This window comes from Gymnogyps californianus, chromosome 2 (genome assembly GCF_018139145.2).
Source record: "Gymnogyps californianus isolate 813 chromosome 2, ASM1813914v2, whole genome shotgun sequence".
Taxonomy (NCBI): domain Eukaryota; kingdom Metazoa; phylum Chordata; class Aves; order Accipitriformes; family Cathartidae; genus Gymnogyps; species Gymnogyps californianus.
Genome location: NC_059472.1, coordinates 132,087,527 through 132,105,692, shown reverse-complemented (window position 1 = coordinate 132,105,692; position 18,166 = coordinate 132,087,527). Strand labels below are relative to the sequence as shown.

At 40.4% G+C, this 18,166-nt stretch overlaps 2 protein-coding genes across 6 annotated transcripts in view; both read left to right on the top strand.

Moving 5' to 3' along the window:
- The first annotated feature begins 937 nt into the window (after positions 1 to 937).
- Positions 938 to 9,855, top strand: FAM221A (family with sequence similarity 221 member A). 5 transcript variants are annotated; one of them, XM_050892223.1, is made up of 7 exons: positions 938 to 993; positions 2,690 to 2,863; positions 3,331 to 3,521; positions 5,776 to 5,982; positions 6,821 to 6,931; positions 7,604 to 7,692; positions 9,466 to 9,855. In XM_050892223.1, exons 1-7 carry the CDS (start codon positions 938 to 940, stop codon positions 9,526 to 9,528), a joined length of 891 nt encoding a protein of 296 aa, XP_050748180.1. In that variant the 3' UTR covers positions 9,529 to 9,855. The 5 variants fall into 5 exon arrangements, with proteins under 5 accessions (XP_050748180.1, XP_050748184.1, XP_050748182.1 ...); XM_050892224.1 differs by lacking the exon at positions 938 to 993 and adding an exon at positions 1,210 to 1,424; XM_050892227.1 differs by lacking the exon at positions 2,690 to 2,863.
- A 4,911-nt stretch (positions 9,856 to 14,766) lies between these two features.
- Positions 14,767 to 18,166, top strand: part of STK31 (serine/threonine kinase 31) — a 40,536-nt gene continuing 37,136 nt past the window's right edge. Inside the window, exons 1-4 of the mRNA XM_050892478.1 lie at positions 14,767 to 14,805; positions 14,886 to 14,938; positions 16,391 to 16,489; positions 17,483 to 17,557. Coding sequence (XP_050748435.1) covers positions 14,778 to 14,805; positions 14,886 to 14,938; positions 16,391 to 16,489; positions 17,483 to 17,557 — 255 coding nt within the window. The 5' untranslated portion in view covers positions 14,767 to 14,777. The remainder of the gene's footprint in view (positions 14,806 to 14,885; positions 14,939 to 16,390; positions 16,490 to 17,482; positions 17,558 to 18,166) is intronic.

The window sequence follows — 18,166 nt, the reverse complement described above, 5'->3', positions numbered from 1 at the left end:
AAAGTGTCTCACTTAAATCATGCAGAAGCACTGGCACATCATTACACAGGACCCATATGACAGCCTTTTTTCAATGCAGTGGTATCAGCTAAGAGCAATTGTGCTGCTTGAGTGAATGCAGTAAAGCTTTTTTTTTTTTTTGGTTCAGGCAGGCTGGGGGAGATTTTTGTACGTAAAGAATACAACTGTACTTTGTATTTTGCCAGGATATTGTAGAAGTATTCCTATACCCACAACATACCTCTTGCGTAGATTCGGCCTTTCTGCATGCTCTGTACTGGGCACACAATTGCAGGGCAGCGAAGGTGTGGTTTTAAGGTGTATATAAAGGGATTTAACGCAGGTTCCCCTTGTGAGAGGAGGTCCTGAGCTCTCCCTGCCTCCAGCTTGAGCAGTCCTGAGGTTTTTCCCTCCCTGGCCAGCTGAGTGCCAGGGAATCCGTGACCAACCAAAAATACCCTCACCTACCCATCAGAAACGTGGTGGTCTAAGGCAAGATCTAAACAGTAGCAGCAGCTCAGGACAACGCAAGTGCAGGGGCAGGCGCCCAGGAGGGCTTGGGCTGGACATGGTTGGTTGTGTGGGTGGTTGTACCGGCGGTTGCGCCTGTGCCCTTTCTGAGGCACCGCACCTGGAGGTACCTGTGCGTCCGTGCCCCAGCACGGTACTTCACTGAGGGCGGGGGGCGACCACCGTCCCGGGGAGGTTTGTGTGAGCGCCCACGCGTGCCCGCTACACGCTGGCGCAGACCTCGTAGTTACACGCAACGCTCCTCAGCCGCCTGCCTGCGGTGCGGTACGCGCTGCTCCGCGCACTCCGCCTGCTGCGGGCGCGCAGCCGCCCCGCCTGCCCCTCCGCGGCCGCTGCGCACACGCGGGCGGCGGCACGGTGCTGCCGGCGCCCTGCCCGCGGGCGGCCCAACGGCGGCGGGGCCGGCATGGAGCGGTTGCGGGTGGAGGCGGCGACCCTGGAGGAGTACGCGGAGTACCGCCGGTGAGGGGGGGGGCGGGCCTCGCCCGCCGTCGCTGGGGAGGGGAGCGGGCGGGCGGCGCGGTGGCGGTCGCTGGGGCGGGGGCGGCGGCAGCGGTTTCCCCTCCCCTGCGGCCTGCCCGCGGCCCGGGGTTTCCCTTGAGGATATCTTCGCGGCCCGGGTCCCGCTCCGCTCGCCTCCCGCCGTCCTGAAGCCGCCTCTTCGGGGTCTGCGGCGGCTTCGTTGTGTCACCCCACTCCCCCCCCCCGCCATTTAGCGGCGAAATCGGAAGTGCCCTGACTAACGCCGTGGAGGTGCCGAGAGCGGCTCTCCGCGGAGGAGGAATCTCCCCCCCTCGCCTGAAGCAGCTGCGGTGAAGAGGCAGGCCTTGGGGACACGAGCCCTGCCCGCCTCGCCGGTGTGACGGCATGTTGTAAATGTTGACTGCCCGCAGGTGAGGTAACGCGTCGTGTCTCACGCCCAGGCCTGCGTACCTGCCTGCCTGCCAGTGCGTCCGTGTGACGTGGTCTAAGAGGGTCATCTGCCAGCAGTACTACTCTTTCAGGAAACGCAGGCTTTCGTGTATCACGAATTAAGTTTTGCAGTGTATGAACGCATGCCCTTGCACTCCTACGCTAATCTCATCATCACTCCTCTTGAAGAGTTGATCTTGAGCAAAATAAATACGAACTCAGTCATTATACTGAAATGTGGTCTTAATTTAGCTTAGGAAAACCTTGAGTAAAACACCAGAGGTAGGCATGGTGGTATTTCTTACATAAGTAGTTACGCACTGATTCAGTGGGTGTCAGCTGGATTGACATGCAAATGACAGTGATGTGTTGACACATTATTCTGGTTCTGTACAGTACTGGCAATGTACAAACCCACACAATATTTGATAAAATCACTCATTCAGTATGTTGTAGCACACCCAACACATAATAACTGAAATATTTACAGACATTAATAAACTAACCTTCAGCACAGTTAAGTCCTGCAATTAAGTCTGAATTTTATTTTACAGTTATTGTCTTCAATTGTGTCCATAAATGTAGAATTTGGATGCTGCGCTGGAGTTCTAGCTATTCAGTGACCTTGAATTTGAATGTAGTGGTAGCTTAAACAAATGGGCCTGCCTGAGGTGTGGGATACAGCTGCTATCAACTTTATGCACAGACACTAGCACAGTCTTCTTGCAAAGTAGAAGACAGCTTGGCTGTATTGTTTGTTACTTTGATGGCAGTGTGGTTACCTACTTGCAGTTGAATAATCTTACTCAGACTAGACTAAAATTTGATAACCTGATACAAGTCTGCGGTACAGTTAGGTGTAGATGTGTGAAGTGACTTGCCAGAGGTCATTCAAGCAGTCTGAGGCAGAGCTGGCTGGTTACACAACCCTTGATGCCCACTGCTTTTTCTGCCGTATGAAAAGGAGCTTGGTAGTTTGCTTTATTAATTTTTTCCTTCTCTCTTACAATGCTGGTTTTCAGTCCATCAGAGCAAATTTTTTAAAAGAGCATTATTCACAAAATTTCTCTACAGATCAGCTATAGTTCTGTTAAATGTATATCACTAGAACAGTATTATGAAAGATAAAGGGTTTTTTTGCATTTACAGCAAAAGTGCCGTTATATATTATTTGAAGAAATACCTTGAGAAACCTACTTTTATTGTCTTCATTTTCTTATGGTTTTTTTTTATGACATGCTTACAGAATTGTAGGTGATGATGATGGAGGAAAGCTCTTTACCCCTGAGGAATATGAGGAGTACAAAAGAAAAGTATTACCAATTCGGTTACAGAACAGGTTGTATGTGAGCTGGAGATCACCAGCTGGCATGGACTGTAAGCTTGTGGGACCAGAGACACTGTGCTTTTGTACTCACCGGTAGGTATCTTTTCTATTTTTGCACTGTTGTATTTTTTAAAATCAAGAAAATGTAAAATGTTTCCAGATACATTACAGTACAGTATAGGCGAGTTAATTTAAGGTCTAAGGGTTGAGAAAATTGGGTTTAAAATCATAAGAACTGTTCTTAAATCTAAATCTCAATACATTTTTTTGAGACCAAAATGATTTTGTAGTCTTCAATAAATTCAGCTTTAAGGCATGAGTTATTGTAGATCAGATTGATTCTGATAGTGCTGTCAAAATGAAACATAAGGATCTGTGATATTTATGTAATGAATGGATGTAAAAGCACCTGATATGATGCATTTAATTGAAAATTAACAACAGTAATATAATTAAAGATACTTCAAAACAGAACTTGTAAGATAAATTATAAGCCTTTCAGTTAGTTTTCTGATGAATACTACCAAAGTTATAAAAGTTATTATTTTTGCCTGTTTTAGGTATAAACAACACAAAACGGACTATGAAGTGATTCCCAAAGACCGTCCTATTTGTGTGCCTTGTAGAGTGAGCCGTTGTCTGTGCCAGTCCTATCACTATGTCCCTCTAAATGGCACACAGCCCATCCGTTGTAGATGCAAACACTTCGCTGATCAGCACAGTGCAGCACCTGGATTTTCATGTAACTCTTGTAAGTTACTGATGGACTTCCAGCATTCTTTGCTAGGAAACTTAACAGGAACAGCACGTTAGGGATCTGTATTCTGCCCAGAGTATTAGGTATGTGCTGCACTTGTCACTGATGTGTATTTTGGTCCTTGGAGAAGGATGGGAGATGGGAAGGAAGACATCATCTTTTCCACAGGAGGATTTAGAACAACATCCTTCTCTTCCCCAAGTTCTGTGAAGGAGAGTCAGTTTCTGAATGATTTGGTTAGGTGCCTATGGAGGCAGCCACCTAAAGTTAGGCAGTATGAAAGCACCCCGTTTGCAGTTTGTCATTTCCACTGCTGCATGCACATGACTTTTCTACTTGAACTTGGTAGTTTGAGAGGGAGAAGTGTTGATGTCCGTTCCTCTGTTGTCTGGTTGAATATAACTTTAATGTATTTTTCTATCTTTTTTTCAACTCAATAGGAAGTAGCGCTCTGTTCCCAAATAGTGTTATTGTTAGTACTCTAACAAAGCAGTTCCTGAGCATACAGATTGTGGGTCCAGAAATGCAGAAGGGAATGGAGTTTCAAGCAAAAGGCTTGAGAAGGCATTAAGAGGAAGCTTTTTGCTTCAGTTGTTCGAGGTTATTGTAATGAAACAGCAGTAATTATTAACCATAGAAACTAAATAATGCATAAAGATGTTTTAGTTTGAAACCTCAAATTACATAAGCTGAAGATTTTTTTGTTAGAGTTCCATACTGTTAGTAAATTTCTTTCATGAAGTCTGTCTAATTTGTACAGGAAAAATCATAAACAGCTTTTGCTGAATGAGAATCATATCCCACAGAATAAAACATAAAATAGTTATATGACAGCCTTTCAAGAATTTGCTCTAAGTAATGTGAAAGTCTTAAATGTGCAATTGGATGATTCAGACTGAATCCTTAGAACACAGTGTTTTTAACAGTCCTTTACATTATGCACTTTTTCTAGCGTTTCTCAAAAATACGTGACACTTCTGAGGGCTTCAAAGATTACACAGAGAAGTGCCAAGACTTGCTTCTATTTTGGACTTGTGTTGTTTTAATGTACTGGTATTAGTCTCGCCCAGTGCTGTATAAATCTAATGTGATAGATAAATTAGAGATGTACTCTCTTTATAATTGAAAAAAAATTGCTGTTGCACTTTATATATTGTATATACTTTATTCTGTATCCGAACACAGAGTAAGAGCTCTGTTACTGAGGAGTGCCCAAAATGATATGAAAAAGCCTAACATTTCGAAGAATGTGATCCTTAAACATATGACACGACTTAAAAAAAATCTTTCTTGGTGCTCTGCAAAATGAACTGTAACTGGAAGTTGGAAGCAGGGTAATTTGTATAATGAAACATTTGCAAAATCAGTTCCTCAATTTCTTGTTCACATCATTGCTCCAGCAGGGTTTTGATGACAGTCTTAGCTGTAGCTAGGGCAGATGGATCACTCTGTGTTTCTGAATGTCACATGTCATTTGTGTAACTATTTCAGTTTCATCCTGTGTCTATGTAAGCTTAAAACCCCCCTGAAAGTCAGTCTAATGGTGCTTTTATGTAGAACCTATTGTGCTGTTGCCACAGCCTCTGTTTACTACCCAGATGATTTTGCTAATTTTAAAAGACATTTAAATTGTGATTTGTGTCATAAATTGTGATTTGAAGTTTTCTGGCCATGCAACATTGACCTGTGCTGTACACCTTTGGAGATAATACTGCCAAAATGCTGGCAGGTTGTCGTCTTTACCCAGTGACAGAATTTTTTCTCTTTTTATTTTTTGTCAGGGGAGGGATAGAGAAGGGTGTTACTAATGGCAAGGGACACAAGTTGCAACGTAGGAAATCCAATTAGATATTAGGAAAGCAATGTCTGCTGCAAGGGAAGACCAACATTGGTCCAGGCTGCTCAGAGAGGTGGAATCTCCATCCTCGGAGGTACTCAAAACTTGACTGAATAAGACCCTGAGACTGGACGACCCCATGATCTAATCCCCACATTCATCCTTTCTCCTGTTTTATACAGCATTTTCATATCAGGATGAAAAGAAGTTGTAAAAGGTTTCAGCAAAGATAGCTGATGCTTTGCCCCAAATCATGTACGTGCTTCCAAATAGAAAGCATAGCTGGATGCTTTTGCAGTAAAGGAACTCTAATTTTTGACAAGATCGGTTTAGGGAAACACTGTTTTGTCTGCAATGAAGTATAAATTCCATTATCATCTCACTCATTACACTTATTTATTTGTTAATTAGGTTCCAAGTGTTCGAGCTTTCATAGTTGCTTTACCTGTGCATGTGGTCAGCCAACGTATGCTCATGAAACAGTCGTGGAAACTAAACAAGAGCGCTTAGCCCAAGGAAAGCCTGTGGGGCAGGATGTTCCTTATGCTGCTATGGGAGGACTGACTGGTTTTAGTTCACTAACAGAAGGCTACATGAGACTCGATGACAGTGGAATAGGTAAGTGCAACTGACCTGAGAAGAAATTTTAATTCTCCAAGTAAGTAGTTTTGAAAAGTAGTAATTCAACATAGATTTTCAAAGTTCAAAGGCAAACTGGATCAATAGGAGTAGGACCTAAGACAGATTTTTTTTTTTTTTCCCCAGCAGTCCTTAGGTGTGAAGAGACCACTATGACCATCTTGTCCAACTTCCTGTAGTGAACTGACAAAAAAACTCTTTATCAACAATTCTGGTGTTCAGCCCAGTAGCTTCTGGCTGAAGTGGAGCATATCTTTTAGAAAGAACTCTGTAACTTCTGTTTTTCTTTTAATACTTCCATGTTGTATTTATGTTAATCCTTTAGCTTAATACTGCCCAGGTATTTCTTGGTTATACAGTTACAGCATTTTTTTTTTCCAAACTCAGAAGTTAATAGCTGTTCAGCATAAAAAAAAAGGACATTTGTAGAACTTTATTTTTGACAGGCATGTTAGTTGGCCTTGATACCTCTGCTGCTCTGTGATTTTGTGTCATTTAGTAATGGACACATTTTGTCCTGAAATACTGTTTTATTTATTATTGCCATGTACTCATTATTTCTTTTTTAAATTCTGATCTAGTTTCCTGGATTTGTCTGAAGTTTAGAAACTATAGCACAGCTGTAGTAATTAAAGAAACAAACCTTTTCTTTTCTTTTGAAGCCATCCTCTGTAATGCTTTTGTTGACTTGAGTTTATGGCGTCTGAACTGAGTGTTGTATATATGAATCTGTAGCCTTGTTTTGACCCCATCATGTATGTTCTTAATATATCTCGTGAAGTTAATTTTTGTTTTCATTCAACTTATTTCCTAACAGGGGCTCCTTCTGCTGAACTTTTAGAATCCCCCGTTACCAGCATGGATCATCCATTTCTAAAAGCATTTCAGGGACCTTCTAGTTCTGCTCAAACCATCTCACAGATAGCAGGTGCTATATTAGTAGGATAATATGGTTTTACAAAAAGTATTTAATATAAAATTAATTGGTTTTATTTATGAGTCGAAGGATGCTTAGGGCTAAAATCAAATTTAAAAATTAAAATGAGTATTGAAGCCTTGTTATGTGAAAAGTTAGTACAACATTCATGTACTTGAAGTGCTTAGAATAACTGTTTTGGTACTGCTTGTTATTTTTGCTCATGATGTGCTTTTTAACTTTAATGATTTTTTTCTAGCATTTGGTATCTTCCCCATTAATGGTGTCACTTACTCATTGGATCACTTTTTTAAATTTTTAATTCCTCGTAGAAGCTCATTATATCTGAATGGATCGTACATATTCAGCACAATCCTGTGAAATGGCCTTCTGCCAAAAGTCTTTTCTGCATGTAATTATGGATTGGTTATGCTTATTTTATGTCCCTTATTTAGTATAAGAATTTAGCAATTAATACAACTGTTGAACTCCTCCAAGACTATTTATAATAGCTGCTAGGCTAGACTAAAGAGGTTACTCTTTGGTCCCAATTGCTGGGGTTTTTTACTTGCCTATAAAGGTGAATTCTCATTTTAAATGTGTTTTGCCAAATGTAAAACATAACTAATGGAACAGCAAGTATCATTAATTAAAAAAATTTTAGTTTTGGGGTTTTTTTTTCAGGTGGTTCTAGTGCCACAATGCAAGTTTCTCATGGAAAGCATTCAGAAGATGATGACATGGCTTACTTTGAAAAAAGTTATCAAGAACGGGCAAGTTACTACATCTATTGCTTAATTCAAATATATTTTCACAAGAGGATGTCTAAAAAAGATAAATGTATGATTTAAGTGGCATATAAATACATTATATCATTTGTTCTCTTCCTGAGAAAACACTAGCTTCTTAAAATAAAGTTTTAAATACAGTTATGAGCTATTGCAGGATTTCAGAGGTCAGTCATGTTTAGGATGGTATTTACCTTAACTGGGCAGATTTTTATTGAGGTAACTCTCCATTACAGAAAAACAAAATATTTTACTATGTGACAAAAAGAAACAACAAAGCAGACTCACAGAAAGTCCCCTGTGACATTTAGGAATGTGTGTTTGCTACCTCATTTATAAAACTTTATGATGTTCTTTTCCTTATGAATGTCTGTGTAGTTCGGCTAAATCTGGTGTGTCTTTCTTAGATGATCTGAATCACACCCTTAGAGGTGCCTCCTCCACCCCACTGACTATCTTAAATTTAAATGCCCTGTGGTGTAGGTTACTTAGATGCTTAAATACTTTTTCTTTCCCCACATAAGCTCCATAGCTCCACCATCTCAGCTGGAAGTATGTCTTGACTGTTTATGAATTCTTTTGTAAGGCAGTATTGCATAATTAACTTTTAAAATCTTAACTGCTGTTATGCTTGCTGCTTGCAACAAGGTGTTTGTAATGAGAAAGCTGTTCTAGCTTTGTGAAATTTTAAATTTTCTTTATTTTGGAAATCATCACAAAATATGGTAAGATGTTACAAATATAATATCAGTTTATAGGAGAAAACATGTTATTATCAAATCCAAATTGCTACGTTTCTTTTCCCCCAAGATTTTCTTTTCTTTGCAAAAGGTAGTAGGAATTTCAGATACAAACCTCAAGCCTCCAGATACGGAAAAATGTTTTAAAATGAGTTCCTGTGTAGACCAACAACAGGATTGCTTAGCAGTGAGTTCATTTGTAGACATCCAAATCAAGACTGGGGCCTTGCTTCTTTTTGACACTATTTTATGGGGAAAAAAAGCATGTTAAAAATATTATTTTATTTTTCCTTGCATTTTTGATAGCAACATCATCTCTTATGTTAGATGAGATGCAAAAGTCGATGCATCCCTTTTATATAATTGCTCTAAATAGAATTTCATTCATCAATGTAACAATACTTGAGAACAACTGTTGCTTTTAAAAACAACAGATATATTTGTTTGGATTAATAATCTTACTACAAAATGGCAGAGTTAAACGTATATGTGTTGGTAAATCATACCATGCAGTAAGAGCCTACTGTGTAGAAAAATCTTATGAGAGGAAAACGTGACCTTGTGGGTCGGTGAGGAGATACCGAGATGGAGATTTAGCATCTACCTCAGCAACAAAAATTCCTATGTGATTTTGTGCATGCTGGTTAGTCTAACTGTGTCTGTTACATGTCTGTAATAAAACTTCTTTACCTTTCATTGACATAAAGATAAACCCATGAACATTTGTGAGGCACTTGGGCCTTGAGGGATATATAAATACCTAGATTACCATTATCAGAGATAAAGGCAGCCCTGGTTTGAATAGGGGAGGAGCTGCAGAGCTATCTATATAAGTGCTCCTTTGTCCTATGATGCAAAAGTAAGCAATGCTAGGTTGGGCTCATAATGATCTGTAGCTCTCTCCACTGCATGTATCACTCTGGTAAATTTGTGACTGGATGTAGAGATTTAGTATTGCATTGCTAGCTGGCTTGCAAATTAATGCTTGAACCACTATTGGTGTCTTTCTCTGTTACAGCTGAAAAAGGAGAAGGCTGCTAAACGGAAAGAGAAAAGTCCAGTGCCACCAAAGAAGCCATGAGATTAATAAAGAAATATTTATTATATGGCACAGTGTTAGTCATTGTATTGAAGAGTATTTTTCGCTGTGCCTACCTGCATACTTGTATTTCTTCATTTCTTTATTCTGCTGTTTTGTTCTATTGCTGAAATTAATTATTTTGTTGTAATAAAATTGGTACTTTAATCAATGCATTTCTAATCTCCAGAATTGTTACACAGATATTCCTTTGAGAATTAAAAATCGTATTTAGAGATTTACAGAACTGTTATTTAAGATCTGAGAGAATAACCATGTATTTAAGTATTACATTGTAGTAGGGCAAAGAAAATATACGTCTTATTCTTAGACTTTTATGATGCACTGTCTTTATTTGTAGAGTCCTTAGAACTCATCTTGTTCATGGATTTTTACTTGGTGGGATTTTTTCTGTTAATATTGACATTTTAATCTTTAAATCTTTTTTGTTTGTTTGTTTCTGTTGGTTTCATTGCCTTTACATAAAATTCAAACATACCCTTCTTTTCTCACACTTCTCTAGGCTCTGTTCTTGCCAACATATAAATGTTTTTTACATATGAAGTTCTGTACACTTGTAAACCCATTTCCACACATACTGTCCTGGTTTCGGCTGGGACAGAGTTAACTCTCTTCTTAGTAGCTGGTACAGTGCTGTGTTTTGGATTTAGTGTGAGAATAATGTCGATAACACGCTGATGTTTTAGTTGTTGCTAAGTAGCGCTTATCTTAAGCCAAGGACTTTTCAGTTTCCCATGCTCTGCCAGCAAGCAGGTGTGCAAGAAGCTGGGAGGGAGCACAGCCAGGACAGCTGACCTGAACTAGCCAAAGGGGTATTCCATACTATAGAACGTCATGCCCAGTATATAAACTGGGGGGAGTTGGCCGGGAGGGGTGGATCGCTGCTCTGGCATCGGTCAGCGGGTGGTGAGCAATTGCATTGTGCATCACTTGTCTTATTTCTTTTTTTTTTTGTTGTTGTATTCTTTTTCATTACAATTATTATTATGATTAGTTAGTTGTGTATTTTTATTTTTACTTTAATTATTAAACTGTTCTTATCTCAACCCACAAGTTTTACTTTTTTTTCCTTTCCTCCTCCCCATCCCACTGGGAGGGGGGAGGGGGAAGCGGCTGCCTGGTGCTTAGTTGCTGGCTGGGGTTAAACCACACACATACTTACTAGCTACTTGAAGGGATCCTGCTTGTATACTTTACCCCAGATTTCTCTAGTGGTACCATTCTCCCAATTCTGTTTGTCTGATACTGTCCATGACAACGATTCTATTACAGTAAACTTCTGAAAACATTAAGTGGAAATAGATATGCTATTTTTTGCATGTAAACAAACAATTATATAGTGTTTGGTATAAACTTATTTATCCAACAGATTCATCATGTCTAATCCAACACAGACTGAGTCCCTCAAGAAGGGAGATGTGCTTTTCTATTCTTTGTCCATATTCACAGCTGTGGCAGCATATGTTGTATTAAAGGTAGCGGACAGGAAAATTTAAAATTTGGTAACTTTGGTGGTTTAAATCTGCAAAGCAGCACAGCAAGAACTTGGTACAGAATAACTGGCAGAGGCTGCAGTTTAGGAGGCAAAAGCAGGAGCCTGAGCTAACATTGTTAGGAGTTGGGAGTTGCTTACAAAGCTCTGGTTCCCATCAGAGAGAATGCCTGTATGTGCCTGATGCCTCGATGTGCCTGATGGGCAGAGGAGAAGAGGTGAGGTTGAAGGCATTTGGTGCAGGGCAACTTGCTTTTTTGTTCAGGTATCAGCTGTGGAAGGAGAGTTCTTAGGAGTGCATGCAGGTCATACAGTGACTGATGGAGATGGCTGGAATCCGAGTGAGAAGGGAAAGGAAGGCTCAGTTGCCCAAATTCAAAGATTAAAAAAGTCTGTTTACCTTCACTCTGACCTATACTGCCATTACTACAGAGGCCAATCAGAGGGGTTAATCTGTTACTTCAATTTAAATGCATAATATATCAAAGTGTCTAATGAATGTTTTAAAACTACCTTTACCTTTAAATTCTACACTGTTACATACTGCTGTAACTTAATAAATAAAAATATTAATTTGAGCTCCCTCTTCTGGTCCTAATAAGCAATCATTTCTACAGATCCTCCACTTAGTCTCGTAAGTAAATGGGGATTTTGCAATAGAATTACAAGAAGCGAAGCAAATGTAAATAACATTGGTAAAAAAAGGTAAATAAAAATATAGAAAAAATATTTTTATTTCAGTCTTCAAAGAGATTATTACAAGCTTAGTAGCAGAAGTTTATTCTACTTTCGTATTTATCCCCGTGGCTATACCCATTAGGGAATGCAGTGCCAGAAATGTATGTGTGTATTTCAGAGGCGAGCTTTCTCACAGCAAAATATTGTTATAGACAGAGGTTTTAATAGCTATAAAGAAACTTGTATTTTGTGTTTGTTTTTGTACTGATAACATAACTTTTTACTTTTAGGAAATAATGAATTGTGCTTTTATTGACATTTTGAGTTAAAAATACTTGTCAGTTTTAAATGTTTGCCAAATTCAGTCTTACTAAACAGTACTTTGATTATCATGAACTGGTTTTATCAAAGTCAATTTTAAAAAATTTTATTCTGTGCTTAAACTTATTTAACATTTCCACTTAAATTATATGAAAAAGTTATTACATTTATTTCATGATATTTCTTTTTAGTTGGAAAACAGGTGGGATCATAAAAATATCAACTGCATTAAATATTGCTTAGGAGTTCTGACCACTTTTCACCCATGTTGATGATGTCCAAGTAAAAGAAACTCACTTTCCTTACTAGAAGGCATACTTTTGACTTCTTGGTATTCATATAGTACATTTTTGCAGAATATTTATTCATATCTATAAATGAAAAAACAGGTGCAATGTATCTCATAATGTTGCTGGCTGTGAAAACTGGACACTGATGTCATGTCTTAAGTGAAATTTGCACTTAACTGGAATTACTCTTATTTTTATCCTAAAACAAAAGTCATTGTTTTGTAGGATCAAAATTGCAACCTCCAATTCTACTGAAAAATCTCTTTGTACTTCTATTAAAAAAGAAAATTTTTGTAAAGGTAAAAGCAGAGACCAAATGCTAGTATGTTTGCCATTAACAGTCGTCATTAAATAAAGAGCTCAGTTTAACACGTACTTGTTGATGGTTTGTTTTCCTGAGAGCAGTCGTGAACTTTGAACGTAATATCATGGGACAGATAAGTTATCAGTTCATCTGTATGATTTATTTGTGGGCATATATCTGTTGTTCAGCTAGACGCATTAACTGTTTCTGACTCTAATCCAAGGAATCTGGCATGAGGGAAATGGTTGGTTGTCCTACACACGAGTGCTCTAAGCTGTTAAAGCCTAATTGCATAGATCTTGGGCAATGCTTAAGCCCTTCTCATTTTTTAAATAGCTGGCTTTCAAATCAATATTTTGCCATTATTATAACACTCCTAGAGTGTAGAATAGCATTTTTCCACTAGTTTTAATCATCCTATGAAATGGCTATTTATGATAGTAGAGACTGGTCAGTGATCCTAAGTGCAGGCCAAGGGGCTCCTTCCCATTCTGTGCCTCTCTCATACTAAATATAAAACGCATCTGTGTGTCTCAGGTTTGGGAGGAAGGGGAATGTGATCTGTGAATTCACAGCCAGTAACGGCATCCGTGCAGAATTACTGTGTCAAGTTGTCGGTGTCTTTACAGCATGTTGTGCATATTAAACGGTTTGCAGGTCTCGTGTCTATATGTCCCTGGAGTCTCTAGCGGTAGTTTTGTTGTAGCCGTGTGACCTAAGAAAAGAGACAACTTTGCAGGTAGTGATAGTATTTTTTTCTTAGCACAAAACAAAGAAACAACAACAAAGCCTAAAAGACCTTGCACAGGTGTACCTGTTGGGTGTTTTTTTTTTCCCCACAACAGAAGATACTACTTTTGTCTAGAAGCCTACCCGTGCTTTGGAGCCCTTAGCATTTGTCTTCTGGTAGAGTAAATCGTTATTTGCTTTTCACTGGTTTTAGCTCTGATTTTACATTCACTGTACCAATTGGCCCTGGCTGGGCACTAAGCCGACACGCTCCTTCAGTTACCTCCCTAGGGAAAAGTCCCAGACTCCACCGTGACACGTTGCCTGTGTAACACTGGCACCCATACCTCGCTAATGGCTTCATCAATTTTCATTCTCATATTAAGTAAGACAGGAAAATTGCAAATACACTGTACATGAAACCAAAAGATGAGCACTGACACGTTGCACGAGGGGAATCGGATGAGCACGTTCAAAGGGTGCATGGAGTCCAGCGGAGAGGTCATCATCAATGCAGGAGCCTCCCTGCTGCTGCTTCGTTCACACTTCAAAACCAGGCTCAGCACGCACTGGTCGCCGCCCTTTTGTGTGGTGAAGGGTGCATCTGGGCATACAATTACGGATTTGCAGGAAAAGCCTGGTGCCTACAAGCTTTGAGCTGCATCCCTGCGTCGGGTAGGGCTGCTCCGGCTTTGAGGCCAGGGGCTGCCCGCAGGCGGGAGCAGCGCCCTTTCCACTGCGCAAGCACAGGGAGGGCGCGTCTCCCCAGCGCTGCCGTCTCACGTTCCCCACTGAGGAAGGGGAGGGGAGGCACCGCCCGGGCGGGCAGCCTCTGGCCCCGGCGCTGGGACTAGCCGTGGGGGCCGCTCTGAAGAACCCGCCGGGCCTGGGCAAGCGGGCGTGGCGGCCGCATGCGCAGGGCCGGCGGCGGGTGGTGGGGGCGGCAGCGGCGGCGGGAGCACGTGCGGCCGCGGCGGGGCCCGTCCCCTCCAGCTGGCCCGGCCGCCTCAGGTAGTGCCGGGGCCGCTCCGTCGGGAGGAGGCCGGTACCCGGCCCTCGCTCCCGGGGGTCCCCAGGGGCGCGGGGCTGCGGGGTGAGGAGGGGGCCCTGCTCTGCTGGCGGGAAGCGGCGGCCCTGCCAGCCTTATGGCGCGTCCTCGTGTAAAAAAGCGTTTTTCACGGAAGAGACGGGTGTGTCTCCGTGGGCAGGGAGAGGGGCTGAGGAGAAACGCGGGGGTGAGGCGATAGGAGGGCAGGAGCCTGCTACGCGGTGAACCCGTGAAGTGTTTAGGGCAGGGACATGTCGCGTGGGCCTGCGAGGCGAGTGCACGTACCTCCCCGTGCCACGGGCCTCCAGAAGAATGCCTTAATTTCTCTTCTAACTATAGATATCTTGTAATCTTTCAGAATCTGTTGTCATGGATGGAGACACAGAATATGACAAAGGTAATGTGAGGTGGTTTTTCAGACAAACAAACACATAATCTTACACTGGAGAGTAATTTTTTTTTTTCTTCTCCCTCAAGTTGAAGATGTTGTGGGCTGCCACATTGAAGATGCTGTAACATTTTGGGCACAGGTGAATTCAGAGAACTATTTGATTTTAACTGAGGTGTTCAATCTTATCCCTCCCCCCTCCCCCCCCCCCCCCCCCCCCCCCCCCGCAAGTTTCTGTAGAAGTGAGAATAAATGGTAGCATTTGATATTGGGGGAAAAAAAGTTAATTAATTTAGATTTCAGAATTGCAAGTACTGTTGCCTTTTAAACTGAAATCAGTTATTCTTTTCTGAAGTGTCAAAAAGAATTGTTCATCCATTTGAATTGTAACTGGGTTTTCTTGGTAGGCAAAAAAAATAAATTGAGGGTTAAAATATTTGCTGTTGACTGAAAAATACTGTAGGAGGCAGTTGGAGCCCTTGCTGGGGGTGGATCCCCTACTCTAACAGCTGAGCATTTGGGGCAGTTTCAATGAAGTTTGATGTGGAGATGGTTCAAAGATGCTAGGTCCTTTCAAGTTTTGTGTAGATGGGCAGGAGGATGTTGGAGGGGGGGAGCAAGGAAAAGTAAAAAACCCAAAACAATGAACAGTTTTCATTACTGTCGGGGGTGCAGCAGGGCGACGGGAGAATCCAGAAGGAGTACCAAAGCTTGCCTTTTCTGTTTGGTCTGCTGGCTAATTGGTGTGTGCATATTAGTCAACACCTGTGTAGCTTTGAGCCAGCTGGAGGAGGTAATGCTGCTTGTCATGTCCCTAATAGGAATTTGGGGAGGGGGACCAATACTCATTCTGTTTATGGAATAGCTTCTTCTAATAAAGGGATTTTTAGATGTAATATTCATAGGTAATTCTCCTTTAGGTTCTTACCCTGGAATTCTGAGATTCAGTCACAGTGTTTTATTTAATATTGTAAGGTACAAAAGTTAGGAGTATATTTCTAAGGTTAACAATGTTTAGTTGCGCTAGTGTTTTCTGCTCTGAGCTCTGGATCCTTTCCTTTGAATTACAAGTAGAATGTTATCTATAAATGCCATGTTACTGGAATTGACCCAGTTTTACAGTGGTTCAGATAGCAAGTTGTAACTGGAAAGACTTTGTTTCTCTCAGGCAAACCAAAACCCGAGTCTTGGATGTAAAGAGAATAAGGGGTATGCCAGAGCTGTTGTCTCCTTGTATTAAGGAGAGAAATAAAAAGAACACCAAATAGATACTAAAATTTGTGAGGAAGGATTGATAAATAAAATCTGCATACTGTTTGCAGAAGCTGGTAATTAAACTGTTAAAAACATTTGTTGCAAACTATTTCTGTGGGGTACATTACCTGCTCCTGATCAGTTTCATTAATTTTTGGCAGAAAATGAGAGCAGGCTTACAAATGCAATTAAAATTGTGAAGGTTGAAAGCTTAAAATGGGGCATTACTTGTCTCAACAGCAGTGCAACTGTTTTGATTTAAATTTTGGCTGTTATAAGCCATCAAGTATCTATTAAAAGTGACAGTTAATAACTCGTACCCTCTCTCCACACTTCTTAGAATGTCAGTAGATGTCATGACCTCTTGAAATTAAGTTGTGCGCTGGCAGAAGCTTGTCCTCGGGCTAATGCAGTTTTTGGCAAACCTGATTTTAGTAAGGTAAGTAGGTTGTGTATATATGGAATTTGTTTTTCACCTGAATGTAAAAGCCTTAATTCTATGCAACCGTTTTCTTAGGTATTTTCTTGATCTTTGATTATGCTGTGGGTTATATTCTCTTAAGATCTCTTTAAGAACTGCTGGCTTCCCTAAAGAAAACACTTATTTTGTGTGAGCAAGTTTAAATCTTTCTGCACTTCAGACTTCAGTTAAATTATGCAACCATAGTTTTTTTTTAACACTCAGGAAATACTACAAGAAGGTAACATACAGAACGCTGCATTCTCTTTCATTGTCCAATATACATTATGGGTTGTCTTTAACGAGAGCAGTGCTTTTTCAGAGAAGTGATTCTTTGCTCCATCTCAATAAGCGCGGAAGATCTTACAAAAACCGGTAATGTTAAATATGCTGGACAAAGTACTCTTAAGGTCACAAGGACATATTTAATAGCAGTTCTATGACAAGCATACAAAGAGTGATGGCAACTTTTGTTTTTGTGTGTGAACTACTGATGGCTTATTGCAAAGTAAAGTTTAAATAAAATTATTTGTCTGAGCTGTTTGTGTGTGTAGGACCTTCTACATTCCTCTTGAAAAGGAAGAAAACGCACCAACAGCAAACCCAGCATGTTTGTGGTGTGACTGGCTTCTTCCTTTGTCGGGCTTACTAAGCCGTCAGTGTTAATAAAATGTTGTACCAGCACATTAACAGAAAAGCCATGGGAGTCTGCTGTGTAAAATGTTGGTGTTTTTCTAGTTGCAAAATTTTCTTGGAGCTAATGTTTTTGGCGTAGAGGATTATGTTTTTGAAGCATCTAGCATATATTGTTATGAGGTAGGATATCAAATGCATTACTTTGTTTTCATACTGCTGTTGGGGTAATTATAGAAGAGTGTGAAAAAAAGATTTGTAATGTATTACAAATACCATTTTGGGGTATGCTTGTATTTTCAGAATGCTGTTCTTGATCTTTTTTTCCCTAATTTCCAGATTTATGGTGGGTGTTTTTCTGAAGATAGATGTTGGTACAGATGTATGGTACAGCAAGTGATCAACAGTGAAAAGGCAGGAACCACTTTTTTAAGTCTTTAATCGTATATCGGTTTTACGTGCAGGATGAGAGGAATAAATGCAGCTCCTCTTTTTGAAACTTGCTGTGTGAATGCATTTAAAACCAGTGAATATACATGTGGGACGCAAATTCAAGTGACCTGTAATTTTGGAAAATGCTGATGAAAAGACTGGCAAAACATGACATACTTGTGAAGTGCTGTTTGTATTTCTTGATAAATTGATTCATAAGTGGTAGTTAATGTTGTTAAGCAATGTAATTTAATTTCAGAACTTCTGAGTGGTGAAAATGGCAGCCTTTATGTGACATGTTAGCACTGATGCAAATGACTTAAAAGAGTTGTGAATCAGCATTAGGTGACTGATACAGAAGACTAGTAGTTCCTATTTAAAATGCTAATTTCTAAACAGGCTGGTTGGCTTGGAAACATTAGATTGCATATCTGTCCATTGAAGAAAGTCTTCTGTTTTGCCTCTTAATTATAGCCCTTAGAGAAAAAGAAAATTGCCAGCAAAGATCTGTTTTGTTACTTAAAGCTTTTAGGTGCCAACTTAAGAGATTTCTCTAACTTGATTCCTTCCTCTGAACGGTGTCTAGGCTTA